We start from the raw sequence: 24,794 nt of genomic DNA on the forward strand, positions 1-24,794 counted from the left end.
TAATAATAATAATAATAATAAAACAATAAACATATTACAATCCATGACTGAAATTCAGAAAGAGGAGCTGATTGTGAATAGTTTAATTTAAAATCCAGATACAATTCTAAATATAGATTTGCACTTACTGTCTTTGAGCCCTCGTGTGCAAGTAATATAAAATTGAAAATTTGTAATGCCGACGAGTCTCACCATCAACTTTCCAAAATACTTATCAACCTGGTGAGGGGTTATTCGGTAACAGTCTTCCAACATAGGTGCTCCCAGTTCTTGTTGTGGGCAGTACATTTACAGTCAGAGCCTTTGAGAATGAGCCTGCTGGATCTGGATCAGATCACTGCTGCTTGATCACCTCAGGCGAGTAAACTTACTTCCTAGGTGAATTATGCAGGCTTTTCATTTTCATTTGACAGTTTTAAGAACCCACCACTATGTTCCCTCTGCTATGATTTGCCTCTAGTGTTATTATCTGAAGAAAGTAGCTTCAGTCATTTATGAATTTGCATATTTTTGTCATTCTAGTGGAAGGAGGAGGCTAAATTTGTTTTGGAAGTGTTATGATTTTTAACCTTTTAGGGGAAATCAGCCAAACCAATATGGTGACAAGTATAGTCAAAACAAGAACAGCATGTTTTATTTACTAAATATGTTTCACTATAAGCATCAAATTGCTACTAATTTATGAATACAGTTCCATAAAATGCATCACTGCTGAAAAAGTCCCCTATTTTTGGTAATTCATGCACCCCTGCTGGCCTCAGATTGAATCCTCAAAATGTCCTCTACTCTTCCACTCCCTCTATCCCATTGACCTTCAATAAAAATAAAATACTCGATCTCCCACAAGACTTGTAGGCAGACTTCTGCCATGCAGGGAATCCTTTCAGCCTGACAACATGACACTGAGTGGGGCTGTTCCTCTAAGGTGTTTGTTCACAAAGTAACCCATGAATGAAAAACAAATATGCAGGGGATTTTCCTGGTTTTGTGGGGTGCCGTCGACGGACACTGTGACTTGTAACCACCGCCCATGCTACTATTAATTCATGCCTTCACGGCTGTTTTATTCAAACTCGGACAGAATGGTTGCATAAATGTAGGGGATGCAGTGTTTGATAGACAGCACAAGACAGAACATTGTATGGTCTGAAAAAATAATGTGTAATTCCTACTTTAATACTCATAATACGAGTCCATATAACGATTGATATATATTTATTCCTGCTCAATCTTTTCAATTTAATGTGATTTGTAAACACCTTTGTCACATTTATTTGGTCGCTTGTCGATTTTTTTTATCTCAATAATGTTAGGAATGTAATTGTGCCATGTATCAACCAATAGCCAGCTTGGCATTTACTTAACTCGTGCAATTTCCCATCAGAACAATGAGAAATGACCAGTCGAAAGTATAAAAAATCAGGAGAAAGGGAAGTTCGCTGTGTGAATACTAAAAGATTGTATTTAAGTGACTTATTCTCCATCTGGTCTGCTTGTCATAATGTATTCAGGTCACTACACTGTTGTCCAGGCACCGGTTACTGCAACACAATTCCATTATGTGCCTTTAATCATAGCATAAATCATCCCTGCCATAGTTAATAATATCAAAACTGTATCACACCAATGCCATTTCTATTACAATGCATGCAGAGCAATTACTTTGTCTGATTTATATTGCAGAATTCAGCAGAAACTTTCATCCTTCTCCAAATAATGTCACTCTGCATTTGGCAGCCAAGCGCTGCCAAAAATGGAATTAAAAACGTCATCTTCCCTCCTAATAAAGCAAATGGATGGACTACCATCGAAATGATAAACAATATAGCTGCACCATCCCTTTTTCTCTTTCCTTTCTGAACCCCCCCCCCCCCCCCCCCTCAATGGCGCATACAGTAGGTTTCATCTCGGAGGAGACGCGGCGGTGACATGATCTTTATCTAATTAAATCAAGGTTTCGTTTAATTTCCTGAAGGTTAATGAGAAGTTTATCACCCATGCGAAAGCCCACTTTTGCTCTCTAACAATGTAGTGGGTCCTGATAAGGTAGAAAGCTCGCTCACAGCAAGGTGAAAGATGAGACTGGGATCCGCAGAGTAGGAAGAGCTTTATTAGTATTCTGTGTTTGTTGGCAGGCTATGGGTAAAGTGGAGAGCAGCAGCATCTCAGTATTTCCCTCCTCTGTTTGCTCTCTGCTATCTCAGATCAAACCCTACGCACGGCTGTCCAGCTCAGTCAATAAGGTGGGTGGATGCCTGGAACCTGCCATGAGTGACCTTAACACAATACCTTCACCCGTCAGCAAGATCGGTGAAGGTTTCACAGTAAACCTTTTGGCAGTTGCTTTCACTAAACTAGCCCATTTTGACTGCAACGAGCTGAAGTTCCTCGTATAATATTTATAACAAAGCCAACATATTATATATTCAATTTCAGTCCTACTTACCAGGCCCTTGGTATACTTCCACAGTTTGAGATATGACAGAGAAGGGAAAGAGGAGTAATTTGCTAATGGTTTCTGTTCCTTTGGCTTTTGGGGTATACATTATTAATTCCTCTTAAGTCATACAGTTATTCATTCGGTAGATAATTAATGGACTCCCTGGCAAAAGCTAATCCACCTCCAAAAGAAAGTAAAGGATTTTATTCAGTTACATTAAGTCCATTTTGAATGCAATTTTACACGTTGAATGAACATCAAATCAATAAACCTTTTGTGTGGTTTCTCACAGAGCCCTGACCCTTATTAAGAAGACATTAAGCCAAACTCCACTTCAGTGTCCATCAGCTCCACCTCTCACCTTTCCTCTGGTGATAGTCTGCTGGTTTGATTGATTGTTGACCAGCACTGACACCCACATCAATATTCAATATCCAGCACACTTGCCAGTGAAAAGTTCAGCCGCTTGCTGCCTGAAAGGCCGTCCGTTCCCCTGAGACTGAGGATTTTATAGGTTTAATATCAGTCACAAGCTTTTTACAATCCACCTCTCCATTCTGATGTATGACTGAAAGTTCCACACAAAGCTGCTGTATACACTCACATCGCAAGCACCTGCATACGTTGCTGAGTTCCAATGGGACTTCTGGTGAAGCTGTTGGAAGTGTCCATCACTTCAAAAAGGAACTATGATGGCAAAATTCAGTATTTCCTCGAGTTCTTTCTTGCCTAAACAAGCAACAGTTTGACTACAGACAAGGGAGAGGCTTTGTTACCTTTTGTGAAATGGCATCTGATTGAGTCCTCATTCATTATTGACAAATTCTACACCGTTTAAACGGCTCATGATTCTTTCTCTGTGAATCATTTTAAGATCCCAAAACCACTGCGACAACAGTTGCTTATTTTATAACAGGAGTACATATGAATAAGAGCAAAGAACAATAATAATACTAATAGAAAATACCTTACAAGTTCTGAGTTTAAGAGTTCAAGAACAGTAAGGGCTTGTTGAGGAATTAATTCTAATCCTAAAGGCTCAGTTTATACAAATTAGCCAACAAGTCTTCCAAATTAATTGACAAATCACATTGTCAGCCCATGCCCTCCAGAACAACACACATTAGCATGTTCTGCTGGGACGCCATTATCAACAGCACAACATGCTATTTCAGTCGCAGTTCCTATACGACCGTTAGATAGCTTTGTCAACGATAAGAATTTGTTGAAATGACCGATGCTCTCTCTTTCCTTGGGAGGACGTTGCATGCAGATGGTCTTGGTTTCACTTGGAACTTAAGACAATCTGTCGCTAAGATAGCTGTATACTACAAGTATCACTGGAGTTCTGACCTCTAAGATATCTGCCACCAACCCAGTACAAAACCAATTATACTTTATAATTTGGGTCGCCAGGATCTTCGAGCTCATTGAAAAAGTATAGAATATAGAAGCACCCAGGGGTAGTGGGGAGAGAGGGAGAGAGAGAGAGAGAGAGAGAGAGAGAGAGAGAGAGAGAGAGAGAGAGAGAGACCAAAACAAAGACATGGGGCACAAAGCTCATTCCTGTGAATAAGAGATGTGATGTTGCCACAGTGATACGCGACTTGTGGGAATTACTGTGAACGCAATGCCAGAGAGACACATACGACTGCAGCAAAGTAATAAAACGGGATCACAAAACCAAACCATCATTCAGTCTTCAGAGGCTAGAATGGTCTGGCCCTTCTAGGCCCTCTGTCAGAGGGAGTTTTATGCTTTCATTACTTCATCCAAGTAGCCCCATGACGGAGCTCTCCCTTGCTTTTGGTTTGCAGGATTATTCAAAAAGACATAACGTAAATGGAAGAAACAGATCATGTCATTTTCTGCTTGGTTGCAGCTGTTTACCAGTCAAGGTATTACTTTATTTATTAGAATTGATTCAACCTGAAGGGAAGTTTGCCCTGTCCTTCACTTTGACTGTGCCTGACCGCAACATTAAGTGCTGCCATGTGTATATCACATAATAAGTACAATGGGCAAAGAAGCTCATTTAGCCTACAAACATCATGGTACACATTACTAATGCAAGCACATGCTTTTGTGCATGCAGTCAAATACAGCTGCGTCCTGGCATGCAGGATGTACAGATAAGAAGTTTAGATGTCGAAATATAATTCAGGAGAGGAGAGGAGAGGAGAGGAGAAAAGTGAGCAAAGTCGTACTGCTTCTTTGATGCATTGAGGCTTTGAAGTCAATACTGATGCAATTTAGGCCCGGAGGCGGAGACAGGCCCACAAACCATTTAATTAGCACCTTGCCTTGGCACCTTATATGAGAGAGCCTCAGTAACAAAGCTTAAAAAATGTCTCCACTTCTCTGATTTACTCACAAGCAAGCTAGACTTTGTTAAATGCTTAAACACAAGATGTCAAGTCAAGTACAAAATACAAAACACTGCTGCAAATATGAGTTTCAGTATTTACACAAATCCGGATCCATTCTCATATTAATTTTCCTCTTGCTTTTATTTCTTCTCATTCCCTTTTCATCCATATCTCACCGTCACCTGTCCTCCCTCACTTCCTTCCTGTGACTCTTACATCACCTGCGATCGTCCTCTAATGATCTCATGGAAACTTTGAGCAGCGAGCTGGTGGAGGTGATGTGTTTTCGGGAAACTGCGTGGCCGTCCCATCACAGGAAACAGAATCCCAGTGGGGGTAAATGGATCTGAAACCTGGCTTAGCAGATGGTCCCCAATGTGCTCACTCCTCTCTCAATTAGAAGCGCAAACATGACACGAGTGACAACACCATAGTCACAACGAACCTGAGACCATATCTACAACCAGATCTGATACTGTCACAGGAGTCATAGGAGGGTCAAAAAGGATCAAAATATGAAGCATATAAAACAGCCCTTCTACACATGGAAAGCTAAAACTCAACTATTCACATTTAAGGATCTGCACAGCACAGTAGGGAGGTGTTTGCCATCAATATGAAACCTTATGTGACAGGGGCTTTTTGTTGCCTCTTAGGTCACTTTCAGGAGGAGTAGAACCACATCATCTATCTTCCACCACCGATGTTGCTGCAATAATAACCCGTCCACCCTATAATGCAGCGGTAGGGATGCAGTCAGCCCCATCCTCCGATGATCCTTTCACTCCCACACCATCTCTCTGTGTGACTCAGACCTGCTGATGTATAGATGGTGAGACAGACAGAAGAGGAGGCAGCTCCTGCTCCACAGAGCAATTGACATGCAGCATATAAAGCCTGCACTAAGAAAATGTTAATAATTTGATACTTCATCAGCCCCCACTGGGAAATTCTCTTAATGCTCAGCCCACTCCAGGGAGCTCAGAGCACAAAGTGAGTTAGAGAGCAACACCTACAGTATGGAGCTGGGAGGTATTCTGTTCCTTCCTCCAGGACTTCCAGGTCAATTTACCATCATTAAGCAGCAGATGCTGATTTATCGTTTGCTTGTACTAAGGAACCTCTAACTGACATCACAATTTGCATTAAAAAAAAAATGTTGAGGAGGAAGAAAAGGTCTTTGGGGGTTTGTGAGAAAAGCTCCTTCAAGCCTCTGAGTGGATGAGTTAGTGCACAAACCTGACAAGGATGAGACTCTAGTGGACACTGACTTATTTAGACCACTGGAGGCTTCTTTGTGTTAGCTTCAGTTTTAGTCGGACTTTGGAAGGAATGATTTTACATATGAGAACCGTATCAATCAGTGTTATAACCTCTCCATCTGTCCACCCGCTCCGCTGTTACATTAGCATGACAGTTAAGAAGTCAGCTTACTGGAGAAAGCCAACTTTAATTCAAGTGCAAGTCCATCCATCCATTTTCGCCAGTGCAAGTAAAAACACTAAATGTAATCATCAACCTATGACAGAGTGGTGCTTTATGCTAATGATGAAGTTTAAAACTTTCACTGAAACTTGTATTAATGAATAAGGTATAAAACGGAGGAAGCCTTTCTTTGCTCTACAATAATGCACTTCTGCATCCGTAGGAAAACAAAAGAAAAAAATCCTGTTTAATCAGCAGTATTGCCACTAAAGGAATGTTCATTCTTTGCTAATCTTGGTAATGTCCTCTGTCCCTAATCCTATTTTTGGAAAGCTTTAAGAAATGTGTCTGGCAGTGGCAGCGGTGTTAGATGTGGTTGGATCAATGTGATGCTGCAAGTTCTGATCCATTAGGTGTGCGTCATCCCAGAGGCACTGAGTCACTCAGCTCTCCCCCCCGAGACCAGGCAGCCATGACAAAAAGGAGACGGGGAGAGTGTTGTCTTGGAGGTGACAAGGGGCTCCAAATGACAAACAAGAGAATGTCTGCATCCTCCCTGTCTGCACGCACTTTTCTGTTTGTTTGTTTGCCTATCGACAGTTTTGCTCGGTTACTGTGAGCCTCAAACTGTCTGTCTGTCTGTCTCTAGCCTGCAGTCTAATGTGCTTGTGACTCTAAAAGCCATCTCATTCCTGACTACCCTGTCACTCCTCAGCCTGAGGTTTCAGCAGAGCATAAATAATCATATTGTAAAAAGTAAACAGAATAACATTACCGCAGCTACTTGCTGAGATTCACGGAAGGCAGTATTTTAATTATCTAATAGCATGGAGAACTTGTTTAAAAGCTACGGCGCGTTTCTTGTAATTAGCTAAGTGATTTTGGATTTCTTTACGACATACTTCAAGGGCAATGCCACCAGAAAAACTAAATATGAAACAAATTATGAAATACAGTAATTTAACTTTTTGAGAATGAATGTGCCGAGTAGCTTCTCCACGGCCATACTAAAGGAAACAAATGAACTCGCCACATTGCTTTGTGTTGCCTCAGACACATTGCCTTGTAAGTCACAGGTGACATTGATCCAATAAGGAGGAGGCCGGATAGCTAGCTAAGTGAAACATCACTCCTGTGTCTGCTCTCTTGACCTTTTTCCTTTTTCAGAACAGTTTGAGGGACGGTGGGACAGACAGGGGCACCTGGGGCTGCAGCGAGAGAAGACTTGTAGAGGTCATTGGCTCTTTAGCGATAGAGGACCAGGTGGCAAATGGATGGCTTAATAGATGGAGGAAAGAAAGAACAAGCGACGATGAGTCATCCCGCTGAACGGCTCAGAGTTATGACGGACCTAAAGCAGGGCTGCAGGGAGAATCATTCATGAGGACAAATTGAGACTAACCATTTCAGAGTTGTAAAACTCTCCCTAGTGTGCTGCAAATTCAAAAGCAGTGGGATCCTGATCAATTAAATGGAACAAAGGAGGAAATTCTAACTATAACTCTGCTACTGTGTGAATGGTCTTATCCATTAGGCGATACAAACTCTTTTTATTCAGCTCTGTTGCATATTTCAAATACAATTTATTGAATCTTTCTTCTCTGGTTTATCTGTTTAAGGAACTCTGGCTGTAGTTGTTTCACACACTCTGCACTCTTTGTCTACTCTTTTGTGACAGAATTTGAAATGGAATGCTTTCTGGATAACATAACACTGTACGCTGTGCCTGTATTTATATATGCATGCTCAGATGTGCAACACTATGTCTGCTTGCTAAGTGAGAAAGCAGTGTGTGAATTTATACCAGCTATTATTAAGCAGCTTGATGGCAGTGCTCCCTGTTGCTCTTCTTTCCTCCTATGACACCCTGCTTTCCTTCTAATCCCCTCCTCCTCCTCCCGCTACACTCAGTGCACGACTTATGTTTCTGATGTGGCCGAAGCCCTTAAAAACTGAGCCAGCAGGGCTGCTCTAACACAGCTGACGTGTGGCCATGGTGGGAGAATACATTCTGAACATGTAGCTCTAAATCAAAGGCTGAAACCGATAAAAAATGTATATAAAGTAACACTTGTCATTACAGAAAATGGTTAACAGATGAACACACATGCACTCATACTTGTCATACACTTAAAATACTTACGTAACCATAATATCTTCAAAAATACCTCAAAAACGAACTACTCATCTGTGGGAATTTTACATTTATTTGTGCCTTGCTGTCTTGAACACGAAAAAAGGCTGAAGATTCAGGTGTGTTTACACTTTGCTCTAACCATCAGAATTAAAAAATTTAAAACAAAGCAAAACCTATACAACACTGAAACATAACAAGACAAGGAATCAACAGCCATGCCGTGAGACTGTAATTGGCACATCGTTGCTTTGAGGGAAATGGCAAATTCATCCTGCTATGATGCTCACGGTAAAACAGTAACATTTGTTTAGAAGCAATAAACATAAAGCTGTTGGCTGAGGCTAATGGGACAGCAGCATGTACTGTATTTGGTCATAAACAATTTAAAAAGTGAGTCAGGGGATAAAAGTTATTCAAATTGTTCCTATACAATGTCTGAGTTTCATGGCAATCCATCAAATTAGGACTGGGCGATAATATATGTTAATTTATCATCTTTCATTGGAATCAAAATGAGAAAAGGCTCAGTATTTTTTTGTCAAATGTCCAATTCACAGAACTGTGAACAAAAACAGGCTTTACCATGTGGTTATTTCATATAGCCTATTTATTTATTGAATAACCAGAAAAAAAAATGCTAAATGTGATATTTAGCATAATCCAGATATGACACAACCTAAATTGTGATAGAAGATTTAGGCCGTATAGCCCAGCTCTACATCCAGTAGCTGTTAAAATATTTCAGTCTGGACCAAAGTGATGGAAACCAAAAGCCGGTCACAACAGCAATGGTATCCCTGGAGCCATGTTGCAAGGGTGGCTAAAAACCAAAGACGACTACTAAAGCATTGCCAAGAAATATTTCTGGGGAGGGCCACACCCATAACTCATTCACTGTAATAACCCTATTCAGTCATCTTGATCTAATTTAGTATTTTATAAGAAATGATTTATACTCTCTACACAACATGTTTGCCAGTGCCTTATCCTCAAAGTGCCTATTGTTGTTGTGGAGCATTGTATTCTTTCATGCATGTATAGCCAAAAGAGACTTTGGCTGGCACCACACCCGTCTCTCTCTTCCTGCTCCCTCCATCTCACTCTCTCTGCTGCAGTGCTTGTCCCCTGTGGTCCCTTCAGCATAAACAGCTATTCATCACCGTTCAGAGGATTTAAGTCAATGCCAATTGGATTGCCATCGACTGAACTGATAAATTATGGCAAATGACAAAATGAATAAGCTGTGTAAAACTCAACAACTGGGAGAAACGGGAGGGAGGTAAGGAAACAGCCTGGAGGTTTCACAGGGCACACAGTTTTGATTTAAGGGAATAGGAGCAAGCTGGTTTAGAAATTGAGTTGCATTATGGTGGACTACACTGCTGTGTTTTCCAGTGTTTGTTTGGTGTCACCAAATGGCGAACACATGGGCGAAAAATTGATAGATTTGTCCATGTCCACTGCTATTAATTTACAGAGAAATTGGGTTGTGAAGTGACTGGGCCGATTCCTGGAGAGATGGTCTCTGCGGCTATTGATTGTTCATTTATCATGTCAACACGACTGCCGCTTTCTTAGACAGATACTTTTGCCAGACACTATGGGAATTGAGTGTGTTTGTGTGCACGTCTACGCATATTTCTGTCCATATTTCCAGGGAAGGGCTGGGTGACAATTAAATATGGTCACTTATAGACTTTCAGCAGAATCACATCACAAAAATTTGAAATTTCACCATGTCACGGAGGAGCGTGATGTTATTGTTTTACAAACGTATGTCATAAACTGTACATAAAGAGTCTGGTCTCACCTATTGCATACAGTCGGACATACAGCAGTTCATTCTTTTGAACGTCAGTTTCATTATTTATAGGACTTTCCCATATCAACCAACCATCGCCAAGTCCTAGTTCAGGGTGTGCTTGCATATGTGTCTGTATGTGTGTGGGAGGATGATTGCACAGACTCCTCATTCATCAGTAACAAAACTCAAATCTTCACTCTCAAGATAAGATCTCTTATCCTACTGAATGCATATGAAGAGACATTTGCGGCCTGTTACTTTGCGGCTATTGTCACGGAGGAGCGCGATGCAGGAGATGGTGCTGTGTTGACAGCTGTATCCATGCTGAGGAGTTTACCGACAGAAATAAATGAGTTCCACGCACTCGACGGGAAAGTGTAATTAGTCAAGCCAAACAGACACAAACAGACTCGCATTTACACATTTGTGCATCCACACAAGAACACATCCGCTTGCACAAGCACACACACACACACACACACACACACACACACACACACACACACACACACAGCATGGAGAGACATACCCAGGCAAACACGGATCTCACACACACACACACACACACATATGTTTATGGGTAAACTCAGGGATGCAAACAGATTCTGGCGGCTGCTGTAAAAAAAAAATATAATAAATAAAAAAATATGCTTATGCAAGCCCAAAGGAATATCAGTACAAAAATGTACTTATAGGGGTAAATATACACTGCACTAACATAAACAATGCCAGTCTGAAAAGTAGAACACTGTGAATGACTGCTGTTCACTGTGCAGGCAGTCACAGGCGGTGAGAGAGAACACTTTCACGCTTATTTTCTCCACAACAGGATTTTTGAGGACACATGGAATGTACCCACATTGTCCTTACACACTTTGCACAATCTCACTGTGTTTCCTGCAAAGACACACACACACACACACACACACACACACACACACACACACACACACACACACTGTAAGCAACTATCCTCACACATAAGCTGAAAAATGGAGAAAATGAGATGAGAGAGCACAGTCACAGGCAGAGGTGTACAAAGGGAGAAAGCGTGAGAACAAAAAGCGGGCTTCCTGTCAGAGGCTCTCCTGCACAATCTGTTTTTGAAACAGCTGGATTGTGCTGGATTTGTTACAGTTACAGTTAGAATCCATGTGCTGTCACTCTACTTCAGGGATAGACAGATGTTTTGTATTTGCAGATGACAGGGGTTAGTATGCAGAGTGCCATGCAGTGTGTGGGCGGATAGGGGTAGGCAGAGGGATGACCACAGGGTTTAGGGAGTGGACCATGTGAACAGATGGTCCCTGGTTGCCACCCAAGATCCCATTAAGAAAGATAGCAGGGCTGACCTATTTCTGGACCCATCATGCTGTGCAAATATACTGCACAGAAAGATAGGGCGAATGTCTGCATTCAGAGGTTATAATCCATGCTGTTTTTGTTGGACATTATGGGATTACATACGTTGTCACTGTAGCATTAAAGCAGGACTCAATCAGATCAGATGCTCTGGTAATGCCGCACAAGAATTCCGCCCACTCATATTCCTAGCTCTCCAACTAGTCATTTCCCTGGACATTGTGCCCTTGAGTGCTTAATGAGGTCTTTCTACAAAGCAGCCAGGGTGATACGGTTGTCAAGAGACCAATGAGCCATCCACTGTCAGACCAGAGGTGCTCTGCCTTTCACCTATGTTCCACATGCAATGTCTTTATGTGGACAGCTGTCCCACAGGCCTCGGAAAGACACTTCCTCTCTAAGCTGCAGCTGGCACTTAGTCACTTCCACACAAGTCCCCACAGACTGACTTTTTCACGATCATCAATCAATTTCCCCTTTTGAGATATTTGGAAGTAATTACTGCTGAAAAATGTGTTTTCTAACAATATATTTTGATGAATGCAGTACTATCAGTGGATTGTGTGGTTTGACCCCGAGCTTAGTGTCAACTGAAAACCACACTTGAGGCAGGTCATGTGTGAGTGAGGTGATAAATATTTGATACGGTGATATTGTAAAAGTGATGGGTGATACAAAAAGCTAATGACCCGCACAAAAGAGCAACACTGGCTCATGCTAGCATCAATCATTTCACCCGGTATTTTATAAAGGCACATAAGGTGACATGGAGCCTAATCGAAATTGGATATATGGCTTTGTGTGTGTGTGTGTGTGTGTGTGTGTGTGTGTGTGTGTGTGTGTGTGTGTGTGTGTGTGTGTGTGTGTGTGTGTGTGTGTGTGTGATGGTGGTTAGAGAGCCTCATGCATGTAGGGTACAGGGGCTAAGATCACACAATGACAGGGGGTTTTGACATACGACCAGTCTGAGGAACCAACATATTATCAGCACCTTTGTCTCCCCATGAGGCAGAAAGACATACACATACATTCTCACTCACACACACATACACACACACATGCCTGTGTGCACCTGCTGCTCTCTGTTTACTGTTATTACATGCTCTGAGCAATGCCATGAGCCATAATAGCTTTCTGCTCTCGCAGCCTCTAGCTCAGCAATGGGACTCCTTTTAGACAGGTCGCTAATGATCAGAATGATTCCCATGCAGCACATGTCTGGTCTTAACGGTTTTGCAGTGTGGGTGGATGTGTGTTCATTTTATTCCTTTCTCATCAGAGAACTATTTTGGCAAAGTCATATTAGGCACCAATAACAAAATGTTATTGGTGCTTTGTTCTTCGCTCAAAGGTGGTTCGGCCCAGCATGGAAAATACTTTTGCGGACTCCTGGGCCAAGCCGCTGTCAGGGGTGGATTTAGATTTGTCTGGTGATTCAATAGGCTTGGGGGTACACTTGATCTTTCCCTGGCAGTGAAGTCATCAAGGTAAACAAATGAATGGGGATGGAGAGCTCTGCCTTTCTGCCTACCAAGGGCTATCTGTCTCAATCTGCTCTGGCGCTTCCACCTTGATAGAATGGAGCCTGTATCAAGCTATAATCCTACCTGTGTGTGTGTGTGTGTGTGTGTGTGTGTGTGTGTGTGTGTTATTTCTGCTCTGCCAAGGCGGACACCCCCCTAATGCCAGATAACTGAGCGCCACTACACAGCAGTTGCCATGGTTACCAACAAGGTTCTGTGTACACGGACACTCATCGCAATTTTGATCTGCAGTGAAGCACTAATGGGACAGCAATGGACACCACAAAATCACCCACCCACACACATACACACACACATATATACATGCTCACAAGCATAGTATAGATTAGATACACAAGCTGCAACGCATGTACCGTATATGTGGAGAAATACTAGCATACATGCATCCACAAATATACACATTCCACCCACATGAAGAGAAAGTCATTCACTTACACCGAGTGTTCATCAGTACATATTGTGCTACATATCATTAGACTGAGCACATAAGCAAACACAGCCTGCTGGGCAGAATTATCAGCCCCACCAGAAGTAGAACAAATCACAGTAGGTTATACACCGGGGTATCTCCATGCCTGGAAACCCCTTTTAAAGAAACCAGTGCAGTATTTCTCATTGACTCACACAACCCCTCTCTGTTTACCTCCCCATCTGCCTGTCTGTCTCTCTATCGGTACGTCGGTCTCTACGTTTCGTTCCCCTCTTTATCTCACACACACACACATGACAGATTGGAAGTGCTCATTTAGAGCAGAAGATGAAAGTGAGAAGGAGCGGTGTCCATGCCAGCAGAGCTGTGTGAGTGAGGAAGTGATGAAATAGAGGCTCATTTAGTAAGTTGACAGAACCCTTCAGGATTCTTCCTCTCCTTCACAATTAAAAAGGCCTGAATCCTTCTAAACTCCCAGCTATTCTCACCAGGCGTGAAGAAACTGTCACATTCCAGCAAACAGTAACAATGACAGTGTTCGTATTTTAGTTTGAATCCATCTCTCTCCCGACTCCCTCTGCTGCTTCATTCAGTCCACAGATGTGCAGTGGATGTTTGTGCAAGACAGACACACTGCTGTTAATACTCTGATGCAAGTTAAGATGTAAAAGGAAAGCTGGATAAGACCCAACCGAACCACACCCTAACATTCTCAGCAATAACGGACTGTTTCATTGTTGTTGTTGTTTTTGAAGAGCAGCTGATGCAGAGACCCTCAATATCTTATCTCAAAGGGAAAATCACAAAACTGATTAAGACAAAGAAAAGCTGTTGTTCCACTCAAGTGCATGTCGCCCAGCATTGAAGTGACGGGGTTAACTTGACTGAGCCCCAGTTCTATTCAGACACTGTGAAGTCTTTTCATAATCAAGGCAGCTAATAAAATGAGGCTAGCAGTTACAGGCTGCCTGCTGCTCATAGCAAACTGTCTGCCGCTCGGCGGAGCTAAGTGGCAGACATCTTGCTAAGCTGAGAGGAGGAGCACATGGAAAACGCTGCTGACGTGCCGTGAAGGCAGTTTTTAATTTTAATTGAGTGTTTTTGCGAGAGCGGGGCGGTTGCATGAGGCAGCAGAGGACAGAGGAGACACTTTTGAGATTGAATCAATTGTTCACAATGTGTTTGTACAACCTCAAACTGTGTCCTTATTACAAGCTGTGCTTTTGGGACATGTATCCTTGAGGTCATCCAAGTCACTTGGTATTACACACATACATTTTCTTTGTGACCAAATTATCATTCTATTTATGAGTTAGACCGTTACACGGCAAAGAGTTGTAGAGCGCAGGAGAGATTCTGGGAGCAGAGTGAAGGATGAAGCTAAAGAAAGGAGGGTCAGTGGGGGAGAGGGATTGTAATTCATACCAAGAGAAAAGCCACAGTGACAACCTCTTACCTACTGCACAAACACCATGCTCCCTCTCATACTTGACAAATAAATCTCCCCCTCACATACACACACACACACACACACACACACACACACACACACACACACACACACTCATCTGTTCAGCTGGCAGAGGCACAGCAGAGTGAGTTACAACGTGCCCCACAAAGGCCATTGCAGCAGAAAGAAGACTGGACAGTGCCAGCCGACTGAGATACATCGCGGACTGAACATCCGCTAGGTTACGTGGGAAAAGGGCATCAAATGAATTGCCCTACAGGGTTATACAGTGGATTCATCTGAAAGGACTATTTGGGTGTGAAGCCAGTAGCAAGCTTTGTGCCTGAGGAAAGCCCAAACTGCTGCACTTATCTAATTGTGGGTTGGGCAAATTATTAGCGTCAAAAGTGCAAAAGAATTTGAGTCTGGATTTGGGTTCTGACATGTATATCCACTCAAAGAGGGTAAACCTACCAGAACTCTGCCAGTGAGTGTCTGAGCGGAGATCATGACGCCGGCCCAGTCTTTGACTGAAGTCATCCATCCCACCTCGCTGATCGGGACTACCTCCTCCTTCTCATCGCCCTTTGGTTTATCTGCTGACGGATTGTTGGCGGGATTGATCACCTTCTGAACCTCCTGTGGGAAAAAGATAATAATCTGTGTGAGCAAATGGAGCATATTAAAAAGATAAAGAACATAAAAACAGCAACATGGCCTGCTTTAGGGATAAGGACAATCTACAGCGTCGAAGTCAAAGGCACCCCATTAAAGTAACATTTGCCAGTGAGGATAGAAATACATCGATTCCTCTTACAACAGGAAACAATGTGCAGACATCAAAACCTCTAAGAACACCCCTGTTTGCTGAATATAATCAACAAACAAACAAATTCCTGATATCAGCTCCTATTTTAAAACAGTAGGCTAAGGCTTCTGTACTCCGGAGCTCATGCTCGTCCACATTCATGATGAGCTACAACCTCGGAGGGCAAAAAAAAAAAACAGCCTGCGATTGCAGCCATCACTCCGTGATGGCCTCCATCTGCTATATGTTGAATGTGTGTGTCTGAAAAAGTTTGAATGCATGTGTGTTAGATAACTACAGAATGTATGTGCAGTCACTCTGCCCATTGGGCTCATATGGCTCTATAAGTTAATTGTTCCGCAGGGTTGAGAGAGTAAAACTCTCCCTTTCCACCCTTTCAACGTTCCTTCTTGTGTTCGACTGAGCGGGCAGAGTTGCATGGCAGTTCATTGACATGCTTTGCATGGCACAGTCATCGCATGCAGCTGTTCCTCTCCAGCCATTCACTCACTCACTCCTGATTTGACACAAGCAGGCACTCAGTGTCCCTGTCCTTCTGGCAGAAAGGGGGAATGAGTAGATTTCCCTGTGTTTACCCCTTTGAGGCAACATAATCCTACAATTGGAAGCACAAAGACGCAGAGTGAAGGTTTGTGTGTGTGTGTGTGTGTGTGTGTGTGTGTGTATGTGTGTGTGTGTGTGTGTGTGTGTGTGTGTGTGTGTGTGTGTGTGTGTGTGTGTGTGTGTGTGTGTGTGTGTGTGTGTGTCACTCCCAGCCTCATAAAACCATGCAGTTAAGCCCAGCAAATGGCGTCCACAAAGAATCTCTGGAATTACAATAACTTTCGACCCTCTCGATGGCGGCCCGCTGCTTCTTTCCAAGGAAGCAGGCTCGTATTACAGCAGGGTACACACGCAGCACTTGGATTTGCATTTTACAATGTCCCTCCTCACAGCGACATCTGACAAGCAGCCATCAAAGCAGATTATGTGCTATGTCAACAAAGTAAAATTTGCTTCCTGTACTGTACATGTCACATTGCTACAGTTTGTTTGGATGACCACAGAACATTCAAAAACGATGACGTAAGTAAAAAAAAGATTTGTGCTTACGGTTTATTTTTGTTGTTACACAAGACACACCTCGTTCCAGGAAGAGTATGCCACTAAAGGCCAAACAGCCATTGGGGGGACCAATACTGTTTGTGCCCCCATGCAACACAAAAACAAACCAGACTGCAACTTGACTACTTCTGCAGGGCTAAAGAGCAGTGCTATTACAGATGAGCCCAAGAGAGTGCTCTGTCCATTTCAAGAGGATTGTCTGGTCAAATTGGATTACATTTCATAATGATATGGCATGGACACAGCTGCCATTTTCCTAATTTGATTCCAACCCCAGAACAATGCCAATAAACTGGCCCTAAAAAAGCCTGACTTAGTCATAAGATCATTATCTGCTCCTGCCGCCGGGCCTCTCAGTACTGCGATGGATAATTCAGTTACTTGTGCTTTATATACTCATTAACCAGCTTAGTGTTAGGAGACTAACAAACTTTTAAAGTACCTATCATGAGAGTGATTTGAAGCATTTAGCTTTGTCTTTGAAAGTCACACACCTGGTGGTAGCTACCATTAACTGGAGGCAGACTGATCTTCTGATATTTTGGGATTCATAGCGTGTGTTTGGTCCACAAACACGTTAACCCCTGTACAAGAAAAAGTGCAAATATTATTTGCCAACAAAAGAAGTACAGGAGGAGGAGGACAGGGATCTAAAAGGTTATCAACCTGATGCAGATACAGAGTGGTGCAAAGTGCTGTGTTTGCTATAAAGGATGTTATTTACCTTCCACTCCAACAATTTGGGTTCAATTTCTTTCTGAAACCGAGAGATTTTTTGATGTGACTGCAATTCGTTTTTTTTTATCTAACTTTATCTTTATCTTTTTATATAAATACAAAATAATAAGTTCTAAAAACATCTACACGTCAACGTTCAAGCTCAAATCACAAAACCTTTTATGAGATCATGTTGCCTGAAAGCTGGAGGCTATAGTAAGATTAAAGAGTAAATAGTTTCATATGCATATCTAAAGATTGTCATCCAAACTTCAGTCTCGACAACGTAGCCAGCATGCATTTCGATTGTCACATGCTGCAAATACTCAGCAAAGTGTGTATGCATGCGGGACACAGTACACAGGCATGTCTAAGGTTTCACTCTGATTGGCTGTATGCCTGCTCAATAGCACTCCAGGCATGTTGCGGTGGCGTAGTAGTACGTGCTAGTCTGTGCTCAGCAGTTACTTCTTAGCCAGAGGGCCCCACCAGCGTCACACTCCCCCCAGTTATATACCGCAGCAGGAACACACCACATCACACGAGAGCTACTGTATGTCACGCAAGTCACGTCTCACAGTAGCAGTACCTGTTCCTAGCTCTCCTCACTACTGCTTCCTCCGAATTACGGCTTCAGACATTGGTCCTGCCACAACACATTTCTGGTAAACGCTGCTTACTGACTGGTTTGCTACATCACAACACCAAACAACAATGTCTTCGTGAATTTTTTTTTTTTAAAGTAGAACTGCAGCATAGTTAGACACGGATTGCGCAAGGATTTCAAGGCTTGAAGAAAATGTCATGTACAATGTGTACTCTGTGTCTAGACCTCCACGGATGCCAGGATGAAATGGGAATAGCAATTCTCACTGGTACGCCCCTGAACACGGAGACTATAAGAACACATTGAGCAGCAGTAACGTTTTACTGTGTGCGTGTGTAGTGGAGGGGAATCCATGAATAATGGATGCGGTCACAAACTGATGGTTGGGCAGATCGGATGAGACAACGTAAACAAGGAATTTCTTCTAGTTCATTTAAGGGGCCGGCGGTAGGCCTGAGCAGAGGGAGAGAGGAGCACTAAATCATCCTGCCATGGGAGAATCCATCTGCTGGCTATATATACACACCTGTGATGTCAAACTGAGAGAGAGACGGTAAGAGAGAGAGAGAGAGAGAGAGAGAGAGAGAGAGAGAGAGAGAGAGAGAGAGAGAGAGAGAGAGAGAGAGAGAGAGAGAGACAGGCTTAGAGAGAGGGGGCGAGAGAGAGCAGCAGGGGTCGGTAAATGTGTTCCTATACTCAAAAGGGGGAAAAGTGATATGATGCAAGAAACAAAGATTTATAGATAAATAAATATCACATCAAAGTGAATGGTGTGTTTATGCACATCTGGAAGACAGGTAAGTAGGAGAATAAAGTCCTTGAAGCACTAAGTTTATTGGAAAGATAAATCCAGTTTCATGTGCGTCTTTGAAGTTATAATCCTTTACATTTTCATAAAATCAAACCCTATTTTTTCTATTAGTGGTCGGGTCTCCTCAGCAATAGCCATTCAATGTTTATACATTCAGTAATCATCTCTCTATATGGTGTTTTTGTCATGGCATAGAACGCCTTTCCCGAGCTGAATTTAAATTGCCTATCACCACACAAGAGATTGAAATGAAACGATGGAAGTACATAGCAGCTTATCAGCGTTACTGCTTTTAAGTTTATCTTCTTGATATCAGCCGGTTCAGTCGTCCACAGCCATATCAGAACTGTAAAACATGGGTTGGTAAAGCAATCAAAGAAAACACAATGTGTTTGTCACAGAGATTAGCACCGACAGCAATTGTTCATTATGCTTCAGGATTTGTTTGTCCGTTTTTTCTTCTTAGATATTGCATGGAGCACCCCGGTGAGCTGTTAGATGAAGAACTGCAGGTAACAGCGCACACACCTCCATCCTCTCAGCAAGGTAAACAACTTCTATGAGCCATTTATTTAAAAAAAAAAAAAGGTAATATTAAAACAAACTTTCTGTTGGCACCAGTAACCATTACTGGTGTAGCAACTTCAGTAAGCAGATTATGAAAATGATTTCCAGTTTGGAATGCTTGCACTGGTTCTTCTTTGATCTATTAATGTTAGTGAACTTTTCTTTTTCTTAAGCCCCCATTTTTTGATTGTAGTTAAATGTGTATTCATATTTTTCAATAAACAAATGCATTAGTGTTGATACCACGCAGGAATTCACCTTCTTCTAAATAAATGAAAATACAAATGTGATATGCAGCAGTCATTTACAGTACATACAACATTTAGCAATTCTAGACCCTTTATTGATCCATTAATGTGAGGTGTGATGTAACATAGGTTAACATTTTCTATTTAAAAATGTATGTAGTTCAACCCTCTACTTCAAGGAACCTTTTTATAACATAACAGATGAACACAGTTAATATTAGGAATGTAGCAATTAACAGAGTACACAGGGGAGGCCTGGTAATTATGAGAAAGACAGATAAAACGTGACACAGGAAAAAAAGACAGAGAGGGACCGACGGTGAGAAATATGCAGGACAGGGACAAACAGAGAGGGGTTATGGTAGGCAAAGAAGGACACCTACTCAAACAAAGAAGCAAAGAAGATAGAATGACAGCACAATAAAGCAAGAGGGGCAGGGACAGTGACAGAGAGACACAAATTACAAGACATCAAGAGAGACAGGAAACTGAGCAAACACAGCATCGACAGACAGACAGGGGGGAGACATTGACACAGAGACAAAGATACTTCAAGACAGGGAGGTAAACAAATAGGGGAAAGACAGACAGTGGGACAGATTGGGAGCAAGAGAAAGGGGAAGTGAGAGTGAGTGACCGGAGACAGAGAGCGAGACAGAAAGAAAAGACAAGAAAGAGAGACAGGAGCACGCCCATGTGACTCCACTGATCTAACAGGACTTGGCTTAAGCGCAGCTGTTCCTCTGGCTTTTGTCCGCATCGCTGGGGAAAACTCTATTCCAGTGTGAGAGGCTATTTATAGCCTCACCCAGGGAGACGTGAAACTAGTGAATCTCATAACATGCTCTGTTCCCCGTTTGCTATTTAAATGCCGGTACAGTTACCCAGTGTCCCTGGGTTACAGACCGACACTGGGTCAGAGCAAAATGTGAAGAGGGAGAAAGAATAAGGAGCCTCTTCACATACTAATATTACATGCACACATGCACAGGTGCACGGCTGAATCTGACTAATGCCATGTGGAGAAAAGATGTTATTTCAGTGTATAGGTCATGCCTGCTGAACCATATAGAGCAAAAAGGTACAAGTCACATTACTATCAGGTCATGAGAAGTGGCATGTGACTTGAGGGACGCATCGCTGCAACAATAACTTGTGTTTGTATATAATGTTTTACCGCACAATGCAGAGATCAAAGTGCAAAAATAAAGAGGAGTATTCTGATATGAGATTATGGGACTGTGCGGGCCAAAGCCTGTCGATCCAGAGGTTAAGGGTTTACCTGCCTTGTGTTTGATTTAGGGATTACACAGGTTTCAGCCTAGAATGCAATCTGCTCCGGATAACACCCATACATGTCACCGCTATCAACACAATGCTCCTATCACCAGCCTCCGATGGAAGCTGCGGAGCAAATCTGCACATGTGATAGTAGACACTATGAACAGAGTTTATGCTAAAGGGGTTGTGTTTATAAAGGGCAAAACCATTTTTAGAAAATCCCAAATTTCAGCACTATGCACCAAGATACTAGGAGATTAAGGTCTTTCAAAGCCACAAGTCCAAACTATCCAAGAGCAAATATGACATCATAGTGTGATCAAAGTGCCAAAGCTGTCGGTGTCATTGAAAAGTTTGTTCATCATCAGAATCACTATTAGCCCTGTGCTGCCCCTCTGTGCCAAGGCTATTGAGCACTGCAAGCCAGAGTAGGATGAAATGATTTGTGGACACTGAACTAAATAGATTACATCAACAATGTCGGCAAACAGGAGGACAAGCCAAAAAACGGTTTACATCTCTCTGCATCACCACTGGACAGTACACCCATCTGCACAACTCATTCCTGGAACACTCATTCCTTAAAATGGCTGCGCTCTAAGTAAGCTTTTTGTCCCAATTGTGACGTCTCTTCGGCTAGCTATGAGAAACAATATGACAGCGATATGAAAAAAACATAATGTAAGTCTGGCAGCGCATGCTGTCTATAAGACGTACCTTCTTTCATGTCCCTCTGCTCAAACCAAAGAGGACAGAGTAAAGACATATCTGCATTAGCGTTACTTCCTTACCACTGGAAGGAAAATGAAAGATTAAAAAAAAAAAATGGTGAATGTACTGTCCTGTTGATTCATAATGCTGTACTGCACATCTTCCATTGATAGAACATTTCAAGCCCCAGTGGTCCGGGATAAAAATAGACGACGAAGTGAATTGTGGGAGATTGAAAGGTCTGCGCTTGTCATCCGTAACGTCTTTGGCCGTGTATTATCAGCTGACATTAAGATAAAACACCTCAGTGGATTATATGAGGGCATACTAGAGATGTAGGCTATATAATAAAAGAACCTGAATGAAAGTGCTTCATCAGAACATTTCTGGCATTAAAAGCCTGGCTAAAGAGGGCAGAAAATGAGCTAATGTATGGCTGTATCTCTCTTCCCTCTAGTTGTTTGGCAACTGAATGCTGTAGGAGCTAAATAACATTAACTGCAGTTTTCGCTTAGCTTAGTATGTGGCTGAGCAATAAATGGCACAACAGCAGTTTCAGACCTCAAAAAGCTGGAGATGGCTGATACCACATCACAGGAATTTGTAACCAGTGGCCACCTCTGCTCGCTGTCTGTGAAGCCTAATGATTCACCCTGAACAAGGTAGGAAGCCGTCAATCAGGATCTCCACTTCTGAAGCTTGTCGCCTCTTCTGCTGATCTTTGCTTCTACTGTATTTGAGCGTAAGTAAAGGTAATTGTCCCTGTAATCACCACAGAAACCAGACATTAGAAAGATTAATGGCCTCAGACACAAAGACCATGAAAACAAATACGAGACAACATAATGACTTTAATGTAGATGGAGGAGTGCAAATTTAACAACTGACTGGTACAGGAAATGTGAGGTCATTACATACCACACATGCAAATACCATTCTCCTCCACGTGTGCATATGCAATAATTGGTTGTTTAATTCTTGACAAGTGTAATTTATTTCATTCTTTTTCTTTCTTTTTTACCAATCTAGAGATGGCTTGTTACTATGGTAATACACACAGGCTCACATTCTTGTTCTCCGACTTGAAAGGAAAAGCTCCAAATTGGTTCATTTAATAAACCAGACAAATGCCCTTCATTGTGTTTGCTGACGTGCAAAGAATCTAGAAGCAAAAGATATTGCACCAAGGGCGGAAATCACAGTTTACATTCATTACATGAACAAGGTTTTTGACTCTTTGTATAATGAGATCATTCTACATACAGTAGAATAAATCACAAAGAAGTGCTCTGACCCAAACTATAACCTACAATATTTTTCCAGAGGGGGTTGCATACCATTTTGTCCTATTGGGAAGCAAGTGGAATAGATACAAAAAAACACATGCTTGAATGACATCAGCCTTTATAGCCAGCAGTGGCACAATCACCTGAGGCCACTTTCCACCATTTTGTCAACAGCCCAATGTACATGTGAATCGGCATTACCTGATGAATGTACATGTAGAGCACTCAAGACAAGCACCATTAAAAATGACCAAACAAGGTCTTAAAGCATAAGAAGTTCTAATAAATATACGTCCAATGTTCCACATACTTTAGAAAAGAAAAAAAGCCATCTGCCTTAGAGTTCACTGTACTTTGACAATTTTTTGTAGGAATTGTCTGTCGAGCTTGCACTAAATTCTATAAATGTTACTGTGACGTTCCTCAAAATGACGTAGTCCTTGTCTCTTAGAACCACCAACCACTGTTCAGTTATACCCTGAAGGTTGAATCTATTTTCTATTACTGCTCTAACAAACAGGTATTTCATTCATTCAAGGTTGCTGGACAATGTTGTGTGTGTGTATATATATATATATATATATATATATATATATATATATATATATATATATATATATATATGTGTGTATATATATATATACACACACACACACCCACACAGTATATGTGTCTTAAGAGCAATGATTGATTTCTATTTCATCTGGGGCTCGGTTAGTGTCGGCATCGCTTAACACACCTATGAATCAGGAGGTAGTAGTGTGCCTTGGAGCTCGCAGCCTGTCTGGACCTCCTAACCATGGAGCCTGTGGCAGAAGAACTCATACCTCCACTAACAGAGCTCCATCAGCACTAGGACACTCTCAGCTGCACACGGCACTACAAAGCCAAAAACGGAAGTTCATTTTTTTATACTGCATGCATTTAAACACATTGCAGCATGGAATGCAGCTTTATTATGAGACATTCTTTGACAAGTGCATAAAAGTGCAAAGCTTGTGAAACAAAAAAAATCAGGTTAATCAATGTTTCTTGTCTCAATACATTTACATAGGTTTACAAGACACATCACGTATCATTGTTTAATCCACATCTAGTGAAAGCCTTCCAAGAGCCTTCTTATCACTTATTGTATCCAATATTTTATATATGCTTGATTATATCCAAGCATACAAGAATAAAGATATTATGATAAAACACGTACTTTTGATACTAATGACACTGACAGGTGTGCTATTTGGCACATTACTGATGTAAAAATGTGTTTAAGAGGGATACATTCTCAATTTAAGTGATAATCAACTTTTGCGGTCCTGCTTACATTATATATTTTATAAGATTCTTTGTATTGGTAGTTTATATAGAACCAACAAGTATTTCCATATTCAATCATTATTTATTTCATAATTGTTTTGGAGTTCTATAAATAAGGTTTTGTGGATCCTGTTAAAGAACTTTATGAGCCTTTCTTCTCCACGGTCTTGTTTCTTCCACGCCCCTTGGTGTATTTAAAGAGTAGCAGCAGCAGCAGCTACAACAGCAGCGACAACAACAGTCTTATCGAGCAGTCACCTGCCTTTGCCCTGATCCCCTATTGCCCTCAGAACACTTTAATGAGCATTTCTCCTAAACGCAGACGGACAAAAAGCTCTCTGTCAATAAGCGGCTCAGT

At 41.9% G+C, this 24,794-nt stretch overlaps 1 protein-coding gene across 15 annotated transcripts in view; it reads right to left on the reverse strand.

Moving 5' to 3' along the window:
- The window catches only part of kcnma1a (potassium large conductance calcium-activated channel, subfamily M, alpha member 1a), a 133,188-nt gene that overhangs the window by 84,776 nt on the left and 23,618 nt on the right, over positions 1-24,794 (reverse strand). For all 15 annotated transcript variants that reach the window (XM_068721427.1, XM_068721493.1, XM_068721410.1 and 12 more), the window contains exon 2: positions 15,436-15,600. In XM_068721427.1, coding sequence (XP_068577528.1) covers positions 15,436-15,600 — 165 coding nt within the window. The remainder of the gene's footprint in view (positions 1-15,435; positions 15,601-24,794) is intronic.

This window comes from Cebidichthys violaceus, unplaced genomic scaffold (assembly GCF_023349555.1).
Source record: "Cebidichthys violaceus isolate CVI_PGR_0920_01 unplaced genomic scaffold, fCebVio1.0.p SCAF_10, whole genome shotgun sequence".
Lineage (NCBI taxonomy): Eukaryota > Metazoa > Chordata > Actinopteri > Perciformes > Stichaeidae > Cebidichthys > Cebidichthys violaceus.